The sequence below is a fragment of the Sminthopsis crassicaudata genome, chromosome 1 (genome assembly GCF_048593235.1).
Source record: "Sminthopsis crassicaudata isolate SCR6 chromosome 1, ASM4859323v1, whole genome shotgun sequence".
Classification (NCBI taxonomy): Eukaryota; Metazoa; Chordata; class Mammalia; order Dasyuromorphia; family Dasyuridae; genus Sminthopsis; species Sminthopsis crassicaudata.
This window is the reverse complement of record NC_133617.1, coordinates 114,750,688-114,775,341: the sequence shown is the minus strand read 5'-3', so window position 1 is coordinate 114,775,341 and position 24,654 is coordinate 114,750,688. Positions and strand designations below refer to the sequence as shown.

At 35.4% G+C, this 24,654-nt stretch overlaps 1 protein-coding gene across 1 annotated transcript in view; it reads left to right on the top strand.

Annotated features, from left to right (window-relative positions):
• Window positions 1-24,654, top strand: part of DEPTOR (DEP domain containing MTOR interacting protein) — a 167,165-nt gene that overhangs the window by 109,294 nt on the left and 33,217 nt on the right. Inside the window, 3 exon segments of the mRNA XM_074266543.1 lie at window positions 261-395; window positions 10,777-10,847; window positions 14,207-14,311. Of these exon segments, the coding sequence (XP_074122644.1) occupies window positions 261-395; window positions 10,777-10,847; window positions 14,207-14,311 (311 nt within the window).

The following is a 24,654-nucleotide window of genomic DNA, read 5'->3' as shown; positions in this document are numbered from 1 at the left end:
TGAATATTCAGTGAGTTGGTTTTGCAGCTGTGCATTTGTTATCATTATTAGCTCATTAATATTGGAGTCAGCACTGTGGCCATCACATAGTTACTGGATCTCTAGCTTATCTCCATTTTTAGGGAGCTTCCTGCTCAGTCTTACTAGAGCTTGTGGCCTGGGAAATGGAAGCAAATGTCTGTTGACTTCCAGCTTTCCTGACCAACTTGCTAAGGGTACCAGGGCCTGACTGAGTCTCTTTGTTTTCTGATTTTTCACAGTGAGTCCAAGCAAGGAGATCAAGATCGTGTCTGCAGTGAGGAGGAGTAGCATGAGCAGCTGTGGCAGCAGCGGTTATTTCAGCAGCAGCCCAACCCTCAGCAGCAGCCCCCCAGTCCTCTGCAACCCCAAGTCAGGTAAATGTTCCCCTTTTCCAGCACTCTCTGCAAATCCCACCTCCACTTCGATTTTATAAGAATGCCCTTGAACTTGAGCTCTCCTGACTATAAACAAATGAGAGAGGTCCTTGCTAATCTACATAATAGATTGTAAACTTTTGGAGGGCAGTGATTTTCTTTTGCTTCTTTTGGGATTTAGCACAGAACCTAGCACTTAATCAATCAATCCATGCACATTTACTATATTAAGTGCCAGGTTCTGTGTAGTAGAGAGGGGATTGATTCAAGCCTAGAATGGTTTGCCCTAGAATTAGTTCCTGAATTGTCCTTCCAGATTGCAGAATCTACTTGCAAATTAATTGTAGCCTTTGAGAAACAGATAAGTGGAGAACCAGAGGCGAATAGGAGAGAAGCATGGTAGTGTAATGAAAAAATTTACTAGTTTAGGAATCATAGGACTTGGGTTCAAATTCCTTTGAACCTGTGGGTTCATGCAGCCTTTCTTTGGACTGAGATCCTCCTCTGGAAAATGAGGGAGCTGGATTAAATTGCCTGTTGGGTCCCTTCTAGCTCTAAATCTATAATATTATTATCATCTATACTACTACTACTACTATCTATACTTCTACTATTAGCATCTATACTATTATATCTCTATATATACTACCTTTTATTATTTTGCAAAAATAAATTTTATTATTTAGAGGGAATTTTCAGAAATTGCTTCAGAATAATGTTCCTTATACTCATATTGTAATGCCAGAGAAACTGATGCAAGACAGAGATTGGTTTTTAATTTTTTAATTGTGGAGAGTTTAGGCTAGCTGACGGGAGTGGGACTTATGTCCAAAAATCATTCTGGACCTGAGTGACTGAAGCAGGGAACCTTTATAGCTAACGAGGATTTGCAATCAGAGGAAACAAAGGCAGAGAAGGGGGGTGAGGACACTGGGTGAATGGACAAGCCATAATTCCAGGAAAGGATCACAACTTAGTCCTGACATGATAAGGATGAAGATAAGAAGGTCGAGGGCAAGAGACATCGAGGTGAGGGGCAATACCCAGACAGAAGGGGAATTATTTTAACAAGGATTGACTTAATGCATCTGGATTTTATGATAAGATGGAATGTAAAGTGGCCAGAGCTTCAAGGTTTTTCCTGATTCAATTCTCCCAGTTCTAATGGCAAGGAAAAGGTGTGTGAGTATGGGGGTGCTACAATAATTTTATTCAGGACATAACAGTATATGGCCAGGCCTGGAATCAGGAAAACTCATCTTCCTGAGTAAAAATTCTGCCTCATATAGTTCCTACCTATGTGATACCGAGCAAGTCACTTAATCCTGTTTGCCACAATTTCTCATCTGTTAAATGAACTAGAGAAAGAAATGGCAAGCTACTCCAATATCTCTGACAAGAAAATCTAAAACAGGGTCATGAACAATCCAACACAACTAAACAAGGCATACACATCTATGTGCATCCACCTGCAAATTCTTAACAACACAGGATAATTAAATACATTCCTTAATCCTGTGGTATTCAGAAAAACAAAGTCGTTAATTAATCAATAATCATTTATTAAGCTCATTCTATGTGTCTAACCCTGTTCTTGGTGCTATTAATAAAGACAAAAGTGAAGCTGTTCCTGTCCACAGAGGTTTATATCCTATGGAGGAAACATGCACCTAATAAATACAAGGCATACTTTGTAAGTTCAAGGTCCTAACAGCTAAGGCTTTATGTTGAAGGAAGCAGTTGATAAGTTTTGAAAGAGATGAAGGATAAGTACTAATAAGGGGGCAGCGAGGTGGTGCAGTAGATAGAGCACCAGCCCTGAAATCAGGAGGACCCGAGTTCAAATCTGATCTCAGACACTTAACACTTCCTAGCTGTGTGACCCTGGGCAAGTCACTTAACCCCAGCCTCGGGGGGGGGGGGGATAAGTACTAATAATATTAATACTATTTAGTACTAACAATACTAAAAAACTAAATAGACCCCAGTTATTTCTGCTAATTCAGTTCAACAGATATTAAGTTATGATTTTGAATAGTATATTGTACTTTCTTCCTCTCTGAGTGAGTGGTGGGAGTGCAGCTATGAATAAAACATGATCCTTCCCCACAAAGCATTTGGGGGCTTTTACTACAATTGAAAGAACTCTGGATCTGGATTTGGAAGAGCTGGGTTTGAATTCTGCATTTATCACTTTCTACCCACATGATCTTGAGCCAGTCACTTTAATAATTTAATAAAAAAAAGTCTCAGTTTCTGCAGCTATAAAACAAAGTAGGTGGATTAAATTATCTTTAAAATCCCATTTAGGTTAAGGATTCGATAAGGACATTATTAGTAAGAATGAAACAGATCTATCTAGTGATCTGAGAGAAGAAGAAAAAAAAGATCAAGTGATCTTCAATTGCTTGGATTTTTGTCTTCACAAAATGTCAGATCCTCTTAAATTCTCAGTGTGGCCTATGTAGGCAATAATGAAATTTCTAAAAAGAAAAACATGATTCCTTTCATGGGAAATAAATGGTTTGTTCATAAAATGACAGAGGAAAAAGCCAACAATTGAATTATTTTAAAGGACATCAGAGAATTTTGAGGAATGTTCTTCATGCCCATAGCTGGCTAACAGCCATATTATTTGGGGCTAAAAGAAGAGTAGTGAAATAAATAAAGAAGGCTTTATAAGGCTACTGAAAGAAATTAAAGAAAGCTGTTTGAAAGTAGAAGAAGCCTGTCCAGGGCATCTAGACAAGAAGAGAAACATAGCAAAGCCATTCAATCCTTGGTGGAATTATGAAGTCAGACTCTGTTGCCCTTCACTCTTTGTTTCTGCGTGGCCCCCACCCAATTACATTTTTGGCATTCTTCCTATCTTACTACCCTGAATCCCCAATCCTTTGCAATAGATCTGAGATTCTTAACTTGGGGTCCATGAACTTGGTTTTTTTAAAAAAATTGATAATTGTATTTTATTTATTTAAAACATTTTCTTTTTTTTCAATAATATTTTCTTTTTCTAAATACACATAAAGATAGCTTTCAAACTCCTTCCTTTACCTTCCTCCTCCCCAAGACTGCAAGCAATCTGATATAAGTTGATATGTGTGCAATCCTTTTGAACGTATTTGCATATTTGTCATGTTGTACAAGAAAAATCAGACTGTGTTTAAGGGGAAAAAAACAGGTGAAAGAAAGAAATAAACAAAGATTAAAATACTAATTTTATCCATGTTCAGTCTACATAGTTCTCTCTCTGGATAGGGATGACATTTTCCATTCCAAGCCTTTTGGAATTACCTTGAATCACCAAACTTTTAAGAAGAACCAAGTCCATTACAATTGATCATCACATAACTTTTAAAAGCATCTTTTTAAAGATGCTCTAAATCACTATTGATCAGAGAAATGCAATTAACTCTGAGATACCACTATACACTTCTCAGATTGGCTAAGATGATAGGAAAAGATATTGACAAATGTTAGAGGGGATATGGGAAAACTCGGACACTAATAAATGCATTGGTGGAATTGTGAAGAAATCCAGCCATTCTGGAGAGTAATTTGGAACTATGCTCAAAAAGTTATCAAACTGTGCATACCCTTTGACCCAGCAGTGTTACTACTGGGCTTATATCTCAGAGAGATCTTAAAGAAGGGAAAGGGACCTGTATGTGCTCAAATGTTTGTGGCAGCCCTCTTTGTGATGGTAAGAAACTAGAAACTGAGTGAATGCCCATCAGTTGGGGAATGGCTGAATAAATTGTGGTATATGAATATTATGGAAAATTATTGTTCTGTAAGAAATGATCGGCAGGATGATTTCAGAGAAGCCTGGGGAGACTTACATGAACTGATGCTGAGTGAGATGAGCAGGACCAAGAGATCATTGTGTATGGCAACAAGACTATACAAAGATCAATTCTGATGGACTTGGGTCTCTTCAACAATGAGATGATTCGAACCAGTTCCAATTGTTCAGTGATGAAGAAAGCCATCTACACCCAGAGAGAGGACTGTGGGAACTGAGTGTGGTCACAACATTGTATTTTCACTCTTTTTGTTGTTGTTTGCTTGCATTTTATTTTGCTTTTCTTTTTTGTTTTTCTTTTTTTAATTGATTTGATTTTTCTTGTATGGCATGATAATTGTATAAATATGTATGCATATATTGGATTTAACATATATTTCTACAATGTTTAACATATATTAAATTACTTGCCATCTAGGGGAGAGCATGGGGAAAGGGGATAAAATTGGAACACAAGGTTTTGCAAAGGCTAATATTGAAGAATCGTCCATGCATATATTTTGAAAACTAAAAAGCTTTAATAAAAAAAATTAATATTAAACAAAATCTTTCTTAAAAGAAGTTTGTTAGTTTCACTAGACTGCCAGCTAGGCGACTAGCAAAGGCTCTTAACATCAGTGAAAGTTCTGACCCTTTTAATGTACATTCTGGGTCAAGATACAGTGATAGCCTGAAAGAAGATGCTAGGAAAGACTTAAGATTTGTCAGTGACGTTGAGAAGGAAATGAAAGCCCTGGTGGAAGCTGTAAGTGAGGGAAAAAATGTTTAAAAAAAGCCATTGCTACCCTCCTATGAATAGAGACCATCGAAAGCTCATCTATGAGTTGGCCCAAATTTATGACACAAAAGAGATAAAGAACTTCAGCTGTAGATTTTCCCCTGTCTCTAAATCTCAAAAGCAAAATTTTGCACTCAGAAGGCCTTAAATATTGGTTAATTGATGAAAACTTTTCTATTATTGCCTCAAGGCCCTGCCAGATGATTAGTGGTTTGATCAACTGATTTCTATTAAGATATTAATGGCTGATAATGGCTTAATGCCTTATCCTTTCCTTCCTACTCCAAGATAGCAACAACCTTCAGATTTAGAGCTGAAAGCAGTATATGTTTTAGGAAATCTTCAATCCATTTATCATAATGGGTCTGATTTTGAAAGGCCAGCCCATATTGCCTAAGCTCTAATGTATTCTGTGTGTGTGTGTGTGTGTGTATATATATATATATATGATCAGCCCAAAATGTAAAGTTATTCATTGACCTTTTTTTAGAGGTGGAAATGGACCAAATGCATATAAAAGAGATTCATATTGGAAGTGATGAAATTATGAAGGTGGTTAAGGATCAATATATAAAATTTCTGAAGAAGAGCATGATAGAGAGATTAAAAAAAAATCTGGCCTTATTGATACTAAAAAAAAAAAAAAAAAAAAAAAAAAAAGACAACCAAAAGAACATTGTTAACTATTGACTTATATGACTATTCTTCCAAACATGTGAAATTTTTATGAAAGTTATCTATATACAAACAGAGGGCATCTTTGATAAGGGTATTAATGAAGAGTTTTCAGGCTTTTGCAGGTAATACTAAGAATCATATCTTGACCATTTCACAACTGACTGAACAATGCAGGACTATAAGATTTTATTGTGCTTATTAGCTGTTGATTTTTCAAAAGCATATGATTCAATAGAGCAATATGATGTCATATAGGCTTTTTCAACAAGGGACATCTTATACAAGCATTAAAAACATTCTAGATTTCTTGAATGATATAATAATATAGAACTTTGTTCTATCATCATCTGATTCTTAGTGATACATACTTAGATATCTAATGGATAATCCTATTCAATGACCTTTTGTTCATAACATTTGATGAGACATAAACCAGGAAGACGTTTGCTAACCAAAGATGTTCACCATCATGATTAGAAAGCTCCAGCACAGAATTCCAAGTTGAATTCCCTGTGGATGCAGAAATCCTCCAGATGTTCCTGATTTTACAAGATATTGTATTGACCCATTAAGCTCAGGAACAATGAGGAGCCTCCTGGAAGAGATCTGTCATCACTCAAAAGAGCTTGGCTTGCTTATCCATGTGGGAAAAAAAAAAATCAAAGGGATAAAGAATATCTATTGCCCAGAATACAACATGCATTTGGATGGACATCCAATGGACCTTGGCTATCAGTATATGTGTTTGGAACAGACAAGTACATATGGATGATGAATTGGGCCCCAGATTTGAAAAGGAGCAGGGAGAGAGTTGGCTTTGGGGATATTGCACGACTCCCTCCCTTAATAAACCCTAGCTTTCCATGAAACCTAGCAGCATCTAGGAGGCAGAGACAGAATCTGGGCTTGGATCAGAGAGACCTGAATTCAAGTCTGGCCTTGGACGCTTTCTAAGTATCTTTCTTGGACATTTTTTTATTTGCCTAGGCAAGTAATTTTACCTGTGTTTGCTTTAGTTTCAACAAGTACCTCCCAGGATTATTATAAGGATCAAATGAGATAATAATAGCACAATGCTTGGCATTTCATAAGTGTTTAATAAATATTTGTTCCCTTCCTTGCCACTCCCTTAAAAGCAATGGCCCATTTTGAAAATCTCAACATTTTGCAATGTTAAGATATGGTGTGATATGACCATGTAAGAATCTTCAAAGATTTCAAAATGAATCTCATGTAAAGAATAGGCACAGAGTGGGTGGGAGTAGGCTGCAACATTCAACTAGAGAGGAAGAACATGAGTACAAAATGTCTTCAAGGAATTGTATGAGAAGAAAAGATGGACAGATCATTGTAGCAAGTTTGAGAGGATGATTTATGAGCAGCCAGAGCCAGAGAAAGCAAGAAAGACTTCTGGCATGTTGGGTGGACTTCTTGGGATAAATTTATTATTATTAATATTAGCAATAGCTAACATTTATGTAGCATTTTTTTAATCCTTATAAGATAATAATGAATGGTTAAAATGCTCTTATTGTGCTAATTTTACAGATAAGGAAACTGAGTCTGGGAAGTTAATGTTTTGTATAAGATCATTGAACTAGAAATGCATCCTAATTCCAAATCCAAGGCTTTACCCATTCACTTGATCATCTTTTTTGTTTCAGGGTGACATAGATAAAGATCACCCAGAGTTGAACAAGCTGTGATTTGGATCTTTGGAGTGATTTCATGAATCAATGAGACTACAAATTCACTTGAACATTTAAGTGTCAGTTGGTGACAAATTCAGTCATTTATGCTATTTATACCAACTGAAGCAGAAATGTTGCCAGCACCCTCTAAATTTTCATGTAGGAAAAAATAGCTACTTATCCAAAATTGATAAGATCACAGATACTTTTGATTATTACCTCAGGCAGGAACCTTTAACCTCTTTGGGTTTCAGGATTATGGTCTATAAAATGATGGAATTGGAAGAAATGGATCTTTAATCTTTTTTATGGATTTAAAATGTCATTATTCTGTGATGAGCTAGTTAGCAGGAAAGTGGCCCCCAAAATGTTCATAATCCTCAATACATACATATATATATGTATAGATATATCCATCATAGCAGAAGCTTATGTTTTTTAATCATATTAAAAATGGGGGCAGCTAGGTGGCGCAGTGGATAGAGCACCAGCCCTGAATTCAGGACGACCTGAGTTCAAATCTGGTCTCCGACACTTAATACTTCCTAGCTGTGTGACCCTGGGCAAGTCACTTAACCCCAGCCTGGGGGGTGGGGGGAATCATATTAAAAATGTTAATAGTTAACATTTTATGGCACTTAATCTTATTTGATCCACACAGCAGCCCTGTAAAATAAATGCTCTTATTAGCCCTGTTTTATAGATTTATGTCTTTTGTGTCTTGAAGAATGAATAAAAATAAACTTAATCACCAAATTAAGAAAAAAAAAACACCTGACATTTTGTTCAGATGGCTAAATATTTTACTGTTCTGACAGTGGGCTATAAAATAAGCTGCTGATTTTAATTCTAAGATACTTTCCTATAGTTTTGAAAATATCAATAAAATTATAATAGATTATAACATTTGCCAACCTAATTAATCACAAATTAAGCTGACTTAATTCCTTATTCATTTAAAATGATTTGGAAATAATTCAAATTCTCAGAGTCATTAATTTCAGGAAATCTAGATTTTCATTTAATTTGTTCTTTTAGTTATGCAAATTTTATTCAATAGCATTTGGTGGGGGAGGAGTCCAATGGACTTTTTCTACTGGAAGGAATGTTTTAGAGTTTTCTTGTTGGTTCTTCTTATTATCAATTCAAGAAAAGTAAAGCTGATCTAACTACAAAAAGAGAATCTTGCCAATAGACTCTCACTACAAAAGTCATTGAGCATCTCTCTGCAGTATCTAGTTTCTTAATCAGCAGAATGTTACTAATAAGTTAGGATCAGGAAGGAAGAAGTGGGAAGGATTTGGGGCCAGATAAAAATGTGCTGAATATTTTACCATTTAAAAGGGAAAACTTTGAGAAAAATTCGATGAGCTGAAGTTTATTTGGAATCTTTCTGATTGCCTTAAGCATTGAACAAGAGGATAACAGTGGGTATTTTAAAATTATTGTTTATGCAGCGGGTATTTTACTAATGAATATGGTCTGTCAGTCCTCTTCTGAGATAGACTAATTCAGTTTAATTCCACAAGAATTTATTAAATATCTTCTATGTTCCACACATAGAACAGTGTCTGGTTCATAATAGGTATTAAATGCCGATTGATTTGACTTGACAAGGAAATAGGAATACAAAGACAAAAAAATATAAAATACATGTATATAAATATTCTTAAAGTTTCTGCTCTTCCAGAGCTTACATTCTAATGAGGAATGGCGATATTGTATGTTATAGTAAGTCATTAATAAATTTTAGTAAAAATAAAATTCAGCAAATAAATACAAAATAATCTTAATAGGGAAGGTATTCTAAAAACTGAATATTTGGAAAGGCCTCATATAGGAGGTGGCACTTGAGCTGAACTTTTAAAAGGAAGCTAGAATTTCTAGGAGGTGAAATTGGGAAGGGAATACATCTCAGATATGGGGCACAGTGAAGTGGAAAATGAAAGGCTACATATAGAAACCAGCTAACTGGCCAGCTTGGCTAGACTAGAGAGTATGAGAAAGAAAGTAAGATGTGTAAAAAAAAAAGTTATTTGGGATCCAAATCATGAAGTTTTTAAATATGAGATTAATGATTTTGGTGATTTTGATAATCCTAGAGAAAATAAAGAATCAACAACATTTTGAGAAGGAAAGTAACATGATCACATCTTCATACTGGGAATATTAATTTAGCAAATGTATTGAAAAAAGGAATAGCTAGATGGCACAGTGGATGCAGTGCCAAGCTGGGAGTCAAGAAGACTCATCTCACTGAATTCAGAACTGGCCTCATACACTAATGACTATGTGACCCTGGATAAGTCACCTTGTCCAATTTGCCTCAAGTTTCTGCAAAAATGAGCTGGAGAAGGAAAAGGCAAATCATTTCAAGATCTTTGCCAAGAACACCCCAAATGGAGTCACAAAGAATCAGACAGATCTCAAAACTGAACAACAACTACAAAAAAAAAAAAAAAAAAAAAAAAAAAAAAGGAAAGGAAAGAACTAGAATCAGGGAGATCAACTAAAAAACTATTGAAAAAAATTCAAGCAAAAAGTGATCAGGGCCTGAGTCAAGATGGAGGGATTGATTTTACTTTTTACTTTCAAAAAAGATGCCAAAACTAGAAGGGACAAGGCTGTTTTCCTATCTCCTGCTCTCTTAAGAAATTATCAGAGCTGACATGCAGCTCAAAATTCTTAGAATTTATTGTAGTTCTGAGGAATCCCCAGATTTATCTCTCTCCCTTATGAGCAAGAAAGGCAGTAAGGGTAGTGAGACATTTCCAAAGAGCTGAACTTTGCCATATAGCATTTAGAAATATTTGTGGATTTAAATAAGTAATTTCATCTCTCTCTGGGACTCATTTTCTTCATGTGTATATTGAGGGAGACTGGGTCATTTTTAGGATTCCTTTCAGCTCTTAAAAAATGTTCATGATTCTATAATAAGTGGCATTTTCTTATGATATTATATGGTAAAAATCATTAAGGACTTTTTTTGGGGTCAATATTTTCATGGAGCTAAAGAAAAAAATAATCAAGTTGTGACTGAATGATAGGTCATTCTTAAAAGCTATGAAAAGAGGAAAGAATAATAGCTAACTACTTGGATAGTGGGAGTTATCTAACTTTTAGAATAGCTAAATTTTTCAATATATTGAGGAAAAAAGAGAAAACCCGTTCCTGGATGATTAATGATTAAGAATACAGCAGTACACTGTGTCTTCATCCAGCTACATATAATACTTGGATCATTGGTCCATCCTTTGAATAAGGAAGGCCCTTATAACTTGGTTCATTATAGAATATTCATGAAAATTCAAATTAAGAAACCTACAGAGTGTGAGATCTAGAGAAAATAACAAAGTATATTTTGTATGGGCTTTGTGAAATATTTGCTTCCTGAAGCTTATATTAAATAATCTATGTCTGTTTTCACAGTGTTAAAGAGACCAGTCACTTCTGAAGAACTCCTGACACCTGGAGCTCCTTATGCAAGAAAGACTTTTACTGTAGGTTCTTTGGTTATTTTCCTGTGTAATTTAGTACATAGAGTATAAACTGCTGTGACCATGACTTTCTGATTTTGCATTGCTATAGTGACTTTACATGTATATGTAAATGGGTTAACATGTAAAGAATTCGGTAAACTTTAAAGTGCTTATACTGTGATTATTAATAGTTATTGTTAATTATATCATCGCATTTGTAGTAATTATTGTAGTTACTAATATAATTAGTAACAATTAATTATAAAAAAGTTTCCTGTTCTTTAGACATTTAAATCATGAAATTGTTCATGGAAAAAGGAACTCAATATGTTGCACTTATACTGGCATTGTTCCATGTTTCCATATTGTTCTGTTCAGTATGTGCTTTTAATCTTAAAAGAAAATGCACTGTCCAAATACAATTATACTTTGAAATACAAATAGTACAATCCTCCTAAATTCAAGTTAAATTCTGAGAAAAATCTAGACAAAATAGCGGGATCAGTATTGGAGATTGCCAAGGAAAGAAGAAGAAAAGATAGGTTATATTGTATTTATAAAAGCATGGCACCAGGGAAAGCTAGAATTGAACATATTGTTTTGAATCTTCAATCTTCTACTTACTGCTTATGTGATCTTAAATCACTTAATTTTTTGTTCCTCATTTTCCTCAGCTATAAATGAGGAAGTTTATAACTAGACCTCTTAAGAACTTTCTCAAGTGATAATGTCATGAGTCTATGAAGCAAAACAGTGCTATATCCACCAGACTCTTGGTATTTGTGATCACTCTGAAGACAAGCAACCACAAATGTTAAGAAACATTGCCTAACAAATAGAAATATCTCCAAATGGATTGGATTGCTTTAGGAATTCCTTCTCAGTGAAGGTCTTCAAATAAATGCTCAACAACTACCATTTGTTTAGTAGGGCTTAGTAGGGATTCCTTTCATATATAAATTGTATTAAGTAGCCACTATGCTCTTTTTCAACTCAGAGATTCCATGATCCTATAGGATATTTTTCCCACCATCACTTCAACTCTAACCAGAACAAAAATATCCCAAGTGAATAATGACTCTTGATAGTTGTCCTGGTGAATAATAAGATCTGATCCAAAAATCTCTTCCCTGCTGCCTTTTTTCTCCTCCCTCAGAAAGACTGTGCACACAAACCAAACTTTCTCATGTTCTTCTTTCCTAACTTGGAGTGCAATCAATTTCAATTGATATGATCATTTTTCCTAGGGCACATCCATATTCTCTTTAACCTCCTCCTTCTTTCTTTTGAAAAATTTCCTAATGACCTTGAAGAAAGTCTTCCCTTCATACTTTTTTTTCCCTACCTTGCCTGATGCTTTTTTTTTTTTTTTTTTTTTGAGGCTGGGGTTAAGTGACTTGCTCAGGGTCACACAGCTAGGAATTGTTAAGTGTCTGAGACCAGATTTGAACTTGGGTCCTCCTGAATTCAAGGCTGGTGCTCTATCCACTGCGCCACCTAGCTGCCCCCTGCCTAATGCTTTTTTAAGGGGAGTTAGGTGGCACAGTGGATAGAGTACCAGCCCTGGTTAGGAGGATCTAAGTTCAAATAACTCAGACACTTCACACTTCCTAACTGTGTGACCCTGGGCAAGTCACTTAACCCCAAATACCTCAGCAAGAAAAAAAAAGTAATGGCTAAGTGTAAGGACAAGGTAGTGATGTACCTATACAAAGGAAAAGCTACGTGTTTTTTTTTAAAGTGGAATTAGATATAATAAAACCTCTAATCCTTGAAATTTTTCTCTGAATCTCCACACCTTTCAATCTACCTTTATATTCTCCTTTAATTAAACTTACTTCTTAAGCATCAATAATCAAAATAACATTAAATAATTTTATTGGTATTTCTATTTTATGTAACTACTATCATAGTTTTGGCCTATGGTATTATTTTTTTATTACAATGTACACTATCTTAGTTATGTTATGGGTTAAATGCTTAGAGGTTAGCATGGAAACTTAGCCATTATAAATAAAACATCATTTCTATGAGGAAATGTGTTTTGAAACAGCCAACTTACAAACCTTTAGAGTATGATCTACAAGGGAGTCAAGTACTTCTCTCTAAGGGTTTTAAATTTTTATTTTATCCACTATATCTTTTAGAAATGGCTTTTATATCTTAAATCTGTCTTTTCTCAAATAGAACATTCCCTTGTAATAAAGAAATAGAGTTAAGGAAAGCAAAACAATAGGCATGTTTGATAACTGTAGTCCACCACTTTTCCCCTAAGAGATAGTGGATATGTTTTGTTTCCAGTCCTCTAAAAATCAGGATTAGTCATGGTGTTAATCAGAATTCTAATGTTTTTCATTATTGGCTTTTTTTTTTACATTATTGTGGTCATTCACTTGCCTTCTCCACAAAGAAAACTTTCAGCAGAGCCAATTATTAAGTTTCTCCCTTGTCTGGAACTGTGATTTTATTCATAAGTCTCCATTAGGCTGATCCTTCAGCTATAACTGAGAGTCTTAAAGAGTTCCCTGGGAGCACTTAAAGGTCTGGTGGCTTGCCCAGGAACACATAAGCAATATATGTCAGAACTAGGATTTAAACACCAGCCTTTCGTGTATAAGTATCAGGCATTTAAGCGAGGTGGTGCAATGAATAGAATGCTGGACCTAGAGTCAGGAAGACTCCCCTTCCTAAATTCAAATCTGGTTTCACATGTGATCCTGGGCAAGTCTGTTTGCCTCAGTTTTCTCATCTGTAAAATAAACTGGAGAAGGAAATGACAAATTACTCTAGTATTTTTGCCAAGAAAACCCCAAATGAAGTCACAAATAGACATGACAGAAGTGATTGAACAACAGCAACAAATATCAGCCATTAGGATGACTATTATTATGCTAGATTATTTTGATTATATGATCAGTTTAGTTACACCTGGACTAGAGACAAGATTTGTCATATTCTGCTGGAAAGAGGCAGCTTATTATAATGGGGAAAAGTATAAAATCCAGAATAAGGAGACATTTGTTTAAGTTTCAGCTTTGCCATTTCTTAGAGGTATTACTGTGAGTAATCCATTCATCCTCTCTGAATCTCACTTTTCTGGTCTATAAAATGGAGTTACTACAAAATGTACTAATTACCTCATAGGATTATTCTGAAAAAAACCTAAACTGAATCTGAATAAATGAGAGTAATAATTATTTATTTTCTAACCTCACCCCCACCCCGGTACTTAGCACAATGCCTGGCACATAGTGGGCACATACTTAATAAATGTTTATTGATTGGTTGATTTTCATTCTCCCTAGAAATGAAAGTTAAATTACAAGGTGTTTTCCAAAAATTCCTAATTGATTTTTTTTTCCTTTTCCTGTGGGTACTAGATTGTTGGTGATGCAGTGGGATGGGGCTTTGTTGTAAGAGGAAGCAAGCCATGTCACATACAAGCTGTGGATCCCAGCGGCCCAGCAGCTGCAGCTGGAATGAAGGTATGTCCATCTTGTCTCTTTCCAATAAGTCTTTTGTGAAAACCTGTTGTTGTCATGATTCTATTTTGTGCTGCTCGGTGGGGTCTCAAGTTTCTACAGCTTTGTCACCTGTCCTTATATAGACTGCTTGCATTCTATACTGTAGCTGTCCTCGGTATTCCCTTAATCTTGCTCCTACACTCATGCTTCAGCCTTTCTTTGATGTCATTGTTTTTCTTTTGGTAGAAGTGCCTCTAAATGACTCTTGGTTTGGGTTAAATTTTGATCCTTGATGTTAATTCTTTCCTATGACTTACCAGCCTCTTAAATACAATATATGTATACATGTCCAAACAGTTGTTTTGCTGTACAAAAAGAATCGGACTTTGAAACAGTGTACAATTAGCCTGTGAAGGAAATCCAAAATGCAGGCGGACAAAAATAGAGGGGTTGGGAATTCTATGTAGTGGCTCATAGTCATCTCCCAGAGTTCTTTCGCTGGGTGTAGCTGGTTCAGTTCATTATTGCTCTATTAGAACTGATTTGGTTCATCTCATTGTTGAAAATGGCCACATCCATCAGAATTGATCATCATACAGTATTGTTGTTGGAGTATATAATGATCTCCTGGTCCTGCTCGTTTCATTCAGCATCAGTTCATGTAAGTCTCTCCAGGCCTTTCTGAAATTATCCTGTTGGTCATTTCTTACAGAACAATAATATTCCATAATTTTCATATACCACAATTTATTCAGCCAATCTCCAATTGATGGGCATCCACTTAGTTTCCAGTTTCTGGCTACTACAAAGATGCTTCTCACAAACGCTCTTGCACATACAGGTCCTCCTTTTCTCATTCTAAAGGAAGAGACTTTAATATCTATTTTTCCTCCTGTACTCCTCAATGGATTCCATTTTTGCTATTATTTTTCTTCCTTCCTTTTTTTTTTTTTTTTTTTTTTTTTTTTAATAGGCATTAAGTGACTTATCCAAGATCACATAGTAAGTGTCAAGTGCCTGAAGTCACATTTGAACTCAGGTACACCTGACTACAGGAGCATTTATCCATTGTATCACCTAGCTGAGCCATTATTTTTCATTCAGTCTGAATCATTGCCACAATGCTTCCATGCTTTGCAAACTGCTTATTTATGAATGAAACATACCATTGTCACGTAAGATATGTGGTGCCTTCAAAATTTAAAAAAAAAAAAAACTTTAGCTAATACTTTATTTTGAACCTTGAATGGGCTTATCACAAATAGAACACAGAATTAAATTCAATTAATACTTATTAACTGCTTACTCTTCCAGATACTAGGCTAGCTGCTAGAGATAAAAAGACAAAACCAACATAATCCTTGCGAGTTTACATTTTTTAAAATTAATTTTATAATTATAACTTTTTTTTGACAGTACATATGCATAGGTAATTTTTTACAACATTATCCCTTCCACTCACATCTATTCCGAATTTTCCCTCCTTCCCCCCACCCCCCCCCAGATGCCAGGAAGTCCCATACATGTTAAAAGTGTTATAGTATATCATAGATACAATATATGTGTGCAGAACCGAATTTCTTGTTGTACAGGAAGAATTGGATTCAGAAGGTAAAAATAACCTGGGAAGTAAAACAAAAGTGCAGACAGTTTACACTCATTTCCCAGTGTTCCTTTTCTGGATGTGGCTGATTCTGTCCATCATTAATCAACTGGAACTGGATTAGCTCTTCTCTTTGTTGAAGATATCCACTTCCATCAGAATGCATCCTCATACAGTATCGTTGTTGAAGTGTATAATGATCTCTGGTTCTGCTCATTCGAGTTTACATTCTACAGAGGAAGACTGAGTATACTAATGAGTAAGCATATAATATATACATCAAAAATTCAAAGTGCTTTCAAGGTCAATATTGTCACTTGTTGAAAAAAAAGGCCCTTATAGGAATAAGAAAACAATTGAGCCTTGAGGGAAATTGAGTTTCCAAAGAACAGAGGTAAGGAAATAGAATATTTCAGACAGGAGGGAGGGTGGGGGGGGGGGGGGTTGCAATTTATTCAAAGACAAGGAAATAGGAAATTAAATGTCCACACTACCATTTCCAAACTATGATGAGATTACCAAGAGGAAAGAATATATAGAGAGGAAAAAACTGATGACCAAGTCCCAGGACACACTCTCCCATATAGATATACCTGTATGATGGCCCTATTCAGGACAGAGGGGCATTACAAAATACCAGTAAGAAAGTATCCAGAAGAGAGGTTTTTCAACTTTGTCACATGCTGCAGAGAGATAAAGAAAGAGAAGGACTTATCATTTTCTTTGCTTTGCTTATCCTCCTGTGTACACGCCAACACACCAGGAAGTAAAAGGATTGCAAGAGCTAAGAATTAAAAGCAGCAAAAAACATGGTTGATGACCCAGCCTTGGAAGAGTAGGCCAGAATTTTCTAGAAGCTCAGTCTTCCTTTTCCTCTTGAAGGGCTGTGGAGTCCTCTGGGGAATTCAGCTCATTAGATGGTGGGGAGCCCCATCGTGGGGGAAGGGAGAGAGCCAGGCAGAAGGATTATTGGCAGTGCAGGCTTGTCTTACAATTCATGCAGTCCCTCTCCCTGCGGCATTGTGGTGGTGGGCAGGACACCAAAGAGTCTTGAAGGAAGAAAATTGGCTAGAATAAATAAAGGGCGAGAATTTGTACATGTGCCAAGGCTGAACGTTTCAATTTGTAATGGAACTCTTGGCCACAGGAAGGATTTTCTATTTTATTTCCACTGAGATGTACCTAGCAGAGTTTACTTTTGGAAGATTGCCTCAGTTTGTACTGTGCAGGTTCTTTGTTTATGAAACTTATAGTTGCTCATTTCTTTTACTTTAAATATATTTCTTTTCCTTTCCACTGAGCTGGGTACTTTTGGAAAAGCAAGGATTTGTTTCTCAGTTAAATGGGTCTTTTCACTTAATTAAATGCTTGGTTAATTCAATTCATTTTGAGTAATACTTATTGAGTGACTGATGAAGTGATGCTAGACATTGTCAATTGAGAAATTACTGAATTAACCCTCTAATAGAATATGTTGGTATTGAAAAATTCTGGCAGAATGGTTTAAAAAGGGGCCCAATTCACCATAGATTGCAGTGCCTAGTATGTGTCCTTATCTCAAAAGCATATCAATTTTAAGTTAGTCACTTGATTACTTTGCCTCAATTTCCTCATTTGTAAAATGGGGATAATAATACCATCTACCTCAAAGGATTGCTGTGAGGATCAAGTGAAATCATATATGTAAATTGCTCTGCCATTCTTAAAGTAATATATAAGTGCTAGCTATTATTATTACATATAATTTTCTATACTATGAAGTTAGACTAAATTTTGGCATTTTTAAAAATTACTGGATTTTTGAATTATTTTAATTTTTTATCAAAACATTCATCATTGGCACTAAGAGTAAGGGTCAGTTAACTCAATCAAGTTAATTCATCCCATGTAAAGTAAATGCCAAATGCTAGACCCCTTACACAGAAAGTTTGGTTCAAATTAGTTGAGAAGATGTTCTATAAGTCATCTGTAAAATACTGAAGCCATTTAAAAAACAAAAAATTTAAGCATCTGGAGTTTTAGGTTGAATGCTCCCCTTGTGGGGAGTAAAAGAATCTTGAGCTCCACACAAATCCTTACGGTTGCTTGACTAGAGGAAAACCTTATGAAATGTCCTAGCAGTATCTCTAGGATGGGGATAGCTCGTGTTAGTGTCTGAATCAGGAGCTGAGAATAGACTGGATACTGTGAGGAAAGGCACATTCAAGGAATTTCAGGAGCCCTATAGAAAAGTTGTACCTTCCCTCAGGGAAACATCTTGAGAACTTAACCAAAAGGACTTCCTGAAGCTGGGAATCATCCCTAATCTATATTGAGCTCTTTAAGTTAGAGCCCACTTTCTTCTGGGCTAAGTGTGGATTTATAGGATAATGAACTTGGCTTTTACTATTGTCACCTTAGTAAATGCCTTTAAAATTAACAGCTGATTACAATTTACCAAGCAATTGATATTGACTGATAAATATTGGAAGGAAACACTAGTGGAGCTCCATAAATTATGTTATTCAGTCATTTCAGTCACCTTTGACTCTTTGTGACTACTGGAGATTTTCTTAACAAAGATACTAAAGTTTATCATTTCCTTCTCCAGCTCATTGTGCAGATGAGGAAAGTGAGGTAAATGGGATTAAATGACTTGCTCAGGATCATATAGGTAATACATGTTCGAGGCCAAATTTGAACTCAGATTCTCCTGACTCCAGAGTCAGTGCTTTATCCACTAGGTGGAAATCTAGCTTCCTCTTCACTCATTCTTGGACATAAAAGTTTGATAACTTCAAAAAGCTTGGAGACCCAGTTCTGATGGACATGGCTCTCTTCAACAATGAGAGGATCCAAATCAGGTCCAATTGATCAGTAATGAACAGAACCAGCTACACCCAGCAAAAGAACATTGAGAAATGAGTGTGGACCACAACATAGCATTTATACTCTTTCTGTTATTGTTTGCTTGCATTTTTGTTTTTCTTCCCAGGTTATTTTTACTTTATTTCTAAATCCAATTTTTCTTGTGCAGCAAGATAACTGTATAAACATGTATACATATATTGTATTTAATATATACTTTAACACATTTAACATGTATGGGACTACCTGCCATTTAGGGAAGGGGGTGGAGGGAAGGAGGGAAAAAGTTGGAACAGAAGTTTTTGCAATGTTGAAAAATTACCCATGCATATGCTTTGTCAATAAAAAGCTATAATTTAAAACAAAAACAAAAACAAAAAAAAATTGGATACCCCTGGCTCAAAGCAGGTATTTTTTTTTTTTTGGTGATCCTAGAATCAGTCAATACCCTATTTCAATGATTAACTATCACAGCAGCAGCATTATGTCTGATCACAGATGTAGCCCGTGCAAAGTACTTATAGATTTAAACTTGGAATTGGCTATTTCCTAGGATGCCAGGCTGTCTTCCCATGGCTCCCAATTCTTTAATATTTAACAGATTCTAATGCTTAAATTGGTGCTTTAAGACAAGATAGAGGTGTAATCAAGTTTCTTAAATAGCAGTAACCTGTGAGATTAGATTGAGGGAAACTCAGTAACAGTAGATATTTTTATCTGCTCCTTTTGGAGACCATACTAGAGAGGATTCCTTGCCAATTCATCCTTACTGCCAGAAATTCCATGTCTATCATGAAAAACTTTCTTCCAGTCTTCTAATTCCTCTAACAAAATAGTCAATAATAAAGCCCTCAATAACCTTTAGTAGCTCCTTCTTGCCTTCTGAATCAAAATACAACTCAATCCTTTTCATGAGCTTATTACCACTTAATTTTCTGTCACCTTTCTTCTCTCCAGAATAGTTTCTTTACTGTCCTGCTTATACAAGGTGTTCCAAATCTCTTGATGCAGTTTTACATTTCAAATAGCTTAAGATTTTTGGAATGCTCATTTTGGCCTCATTTCAAACCTTCCCCCCATGCACCCTGCTCCATGCGTCTTTTAATTACACTCCTCTTATCTAAATTTTTTAAAGCAAGGGAGGATAAAAATAAAAATAATTAATATAACTTTTTTTTAAATGAGGAAATATAACACTACAGCAAATAGTGCCCTCACTGGTGTCTGGCTGATAAATTTCTTCTGAATGGGTATTCATTTAAAATACGTCATGGTTGGTAAGGTCAAGGTCATATGTTCTGCTGGACCTCACTTGTTTAAGATCAAGTAAAGAAAGTGACAACTGTGATTTTTGGCCCTCTTCTACCTGGTAGGGATTTGCTCTTGGGGCTTCAAGGTGAGAAATGTAAAGTCATTTTGTATTCTTGTACTTGCCTGAGCAAGCTGAGGAGGAACGATTCAACTTTTGTGCATTCATGGAATTTGACTCCTGGTCATAAATTCAGTACAAAAGACATCAGTGCTGTTCTGGGAAAGGTTTATTTTTCTTAGGAAGAATAATACAATTCTGAAAGAGAACAACATTTAAATTATTCCAGAGTAATTCTGTGCCAGCAGCTCTACAAAATCATAGAGGTATTTCAAAACTACTGCCCTTCTCTTGTTTCCTGTTGTAATGAATGGATGGATGTTGGCCCACTGGGTTTCTTTTCTCCATTTTCTTAATTGTTTAAATGTCAATTTTATGTTTTGCCAAAAATATTTTAATTAGGTTAGGAAACAAGCTGCTCCTTCCCAATTTCTTCCTGCTTCCTCCTTGACACCATATTTGTACCTCAAGAGTAATAGAAATAAATCTCACATCTTGACTCTTCATTTTTCACTGCATAAAACTTCCATGTTTTACATTATGGTTCTTTCCATAACAAGAAGTAAGGCTGGTAAAACGCACCCACTGAAATTCTTGATTTTATTTGAAATATTAGAGTCACTAATATAATAAATTGTGATTTTTCTAAAAATCATATTGATTGGGGGAAAATACATGATAATTTTTGGAGGTTTTTTTGTTTGTTTGTTTGTTTGTTTGTTTTCTTCATTGCAATTTTCTTACCAAGTGCAGCCAAATCAAGTGTGTTAACAATTTGGGGGTATATATATGTTTTATATCTAGTGTGACAAGCTTTTAGAAATTACTTTTGCTTAGTAAAGAATGGCTTTTCCAGTGTTCTCATATACTGCCTCAGAGTAGAATGTAGATTCCTAAATCTACCTTTGAATAAGGATATTATTTTTAAAAATTAAGTTGAATTTTTTTAATTGACAAAAAATCTAACCTTTTTATCTTCCCCCAAAAAGGAAAACAAAACCCCTGTTATAAATGTATAATCAAGCAAAACAAATTTCTGCAATGACCAGGTCTAAAAGAAACTTATATACAGTACCTAAATACATATGCATGTATGTGTATATATGTATTATATTACATATACATACACACATATATGATATATTTGTATTTATATATCTCATTCTGTTAATTCATTGATCAGAATTCCTAAGCCTTTCAAAGTGTTTTGTCTTTACAAGACTCTCCATCAGTTTATACAAGTCTTCTCAGATTTCTCTGAACTACTTTATAATTTACAATATGCTTCCATCATTTACAATATGCTTCCATCACAACTATGTACTGTAACTAGTCTTTCAATAGGAATGCTTAAGAGTCCTCTATATATTAAAGTCCTATTTTCCCCCAATGGGACTATAATCAGTTTTAACTGGGTAAATTATTCTTTGCTTTATCTTTTGCTATATCCTTTGCTTTCTGAAATATCATATTTAAGCTCTCCCACTCCTTTATAGTGCTGGCTGCTAAATAGTATGTAATTCTGATCATGACTTCTTGGTATTGAATTTTACCAAGAAGTTTTCATTTTGGAGTTTCTTTCAGAAGGCAACTAATGAATCCTTTCTATTTCCACTTTGTCTTCCAGTTCTAAACATTCTGGACAATTTTCTCTTAAGATTTCCTGAAATAAAATGCTTGGATTCTTTGTTGTTTATGATGTTCAGATAGTCTCATGATTCTTAAATTTATTCTTCTTATTCTGTTTCATAAGTGTTTTTGCTATAAGATACTTTATATTTTCTTTCTTTTTTCAGTCTTTTGAACAAAAAAAAATTCTAGTTTTCTAATATTGCATAACAACAATGGCGTTATTGACTTTTATTTAGTTGTTTCTAATTTTCAGGGAAGGTGATTTTCCAGGTAAAGTTTTATATCTCTTTGTGCCAAGCTCATAATGTCCTCTTCAATTCTTTCTTCTATAGACCTCATTTCTTTTCCAATTTTTTCCTCTAATGCTCTCATTTCATTTATTAAATTCTAATTAAATTTATTTAACTCTTAACAAAACTCTTACTTCATTTCTTATAAGAATTCTAGTTGAATGTGTGCATGTTATATTTTTCTCTAAGATTTTGCTTGTGGAATGTTTTAGAATCATTTTCTCTTTATGTCTTGAACAACCCTGTCACCATAATGGCTTTTGGGGAAGTAAGATTGTTTTGTTTTGTTTTTTTTATGTTTTCTTATTCTTCCATCTACTTTCTGATTTCAGACTTTATGTTGGGGCTGGATTCTGTACACTTATGGATGTAGTATATAGTCTGATCAGGCTGATGCTTTCTTAGGAGTAGTGAGTATTGTGTTATTCTAGGCTAACAACTCAAGCTGCACACTTACAAACTTTATTACTTCCAAAGTGGTTTGATCTAGGACAAAATCTGATTACCCTTCTGGTTTAAGTTCTGCAAGTTCCTACTCTGGGTTTGGCTTTGGAACAATGAAAGACTGCTGTTTACTTCAGAGCAGAGGAACTTAAACTTTCCTTTGGTATGGGATTCCTGCCCTGATTATTCCTTTTCAGGGTTCATTCTGGGATAGAAAATGATACTAAGACCCCATTCTGCTCCTAGATAAAAATCACACTGTTATTTCTTGTTTCTTAACTTCCTCTTCTGAATGAGGCAGCAAGTTGGAAAAGGAGGTAGATGCTGGGCTTGGAATTACGAAGCCTCAATTTCAAATCCAAATTTTTATTAGCTGCATAACCTTGGGTGAGCCACTCAAGATCTGTTTGCTTCATTTTCTCCAATTCTAAAATGGGAATGATAATAGTGCCTCCTTTCCAGTTTTGTTGTGAAGATCATATGATGGCACTGAAGGCACTGTATTTGTTATTTTTCAGTTATATATAACTCTTTGTAATCCCATTTGGGGTTTTCTTGGCAATAGTGTGGGAGTGGTTTGCCATTTCCTTCTCCAGCTCATTTCACAGATGAGGAAACAGAGGCAAACAGGTTAAGTTACTTGCCCGGGATCACAGGGCTAGTAAGTGTCTTAAGCCAGAATTTAAAGTAGCTCTTCCTGACTCCAGGGCCAGCATTCTGGACTCCAATATTCACTTTGCCACCTAGCTGCCCCACTGTAAAAATGATAACTACTTTCATTATTAACTCTATTATCCTTACTATCGATAAGTGACAATGTTGTCAGATGTCACCTGTTCATCAACACCTTGTCTAATGCCCCAATATGATTCTTGGGGTTTCCCTTGGGCATAGTCTTTGGAATCTGGAATATTCTGGTAGTGTGTTTCTGACCAGTCCTTTTTCCAGGGTCCCTAGATTACCTTGTCTGTCTCTCTATGCTTACCTGGGTTGGACAAAGGGTTCACTGTGATTCTTTTTTTAGATTTCCTCTATGTTCTAGATTTCTTTGGAGGAGTCTTGGGCTAGAGCTCACTATTTCTTTCTGCTACTTTTTCATCTTAATTCTACCCTTCCTAAATTCTGAAGGATACTTTGTTAGTTGCTTGAGGCAGTCAGGACAATGTTAATAACAGATTAAAAAGAAAGTGAATTTATTTGATCACCATCTCCTCACTTCCCATTCTGTATCCCAAGAACATAGCACATAGTAAGCACTCAAGTCCCCATTCATTCAGTTGTTCTCTGTCAAGGTAAATAATATGTACCTTATAAAGGGCCAAGAGAACTCTACCTAAAAACTTTTCTCTCTAAAATTAAGGGGGAACTCCATCTAAAGGTAAGGGAGGAGATGGTAAGAAACAAACTAGGAACTGTATAAAGTTAAAACCTTCAAAACACTGATGAATTCATTTGCACAATATGGAATTTCTTCATCTAATCTACCTGACTCAGATCCCTTCCATTAATGCCAAGTGGGCCTCCAGTCACTGCTTAAATGTCAGGAATGGAAAACCTGAAGGAACCTGTCCTGTTTTGTGACTGCCTGAGTGATTAGAAAGTTTTCCCAGCCATCAAGCTGGAATGTGCCTCTGTAACTCAACCAAGACTTTTGGCCTCTGGACCAAGAAGAACAAACACTGTTTATCTTTCTTCCACATATCAGCCTTTCAAATACATAATGATGTTTCCCTAGGTTTTCTCTTTCCTAGGCTAAACTTTCTCAATTTCAACTTATCCACATCTAACATTATCCCTGATCTTCCTACTAGCCTGACTGTTCCCCTCCAGACACTATTTAATTTATCTCTGCCCTTAAAATGTGACATTCAGATTTCAACACAGTACTCAAAATTTTGGATAGATAATCCAGTGGGTAGAGCACTGGACTTGGAATCAGGAAATTTCCTCTTCCTGAGTTCAAATCTGGCCTCAAATCCTTACACAGATCCTATGTAACTCTTGTGTTCCTCATTTGTAAAGTGAGCTGGAGAAGAAATGGCAAGCCACTCCAGTATTTTTGCCAAGAAAACCCTAAGCTGGAGTCATGAAAAATCAGATGCAAATGAAAGATTGAACAACACTCTAATTGTGGTCTAACAAGGACAAATTAAAGTTGGACTAGCAATTTCCTCATTCT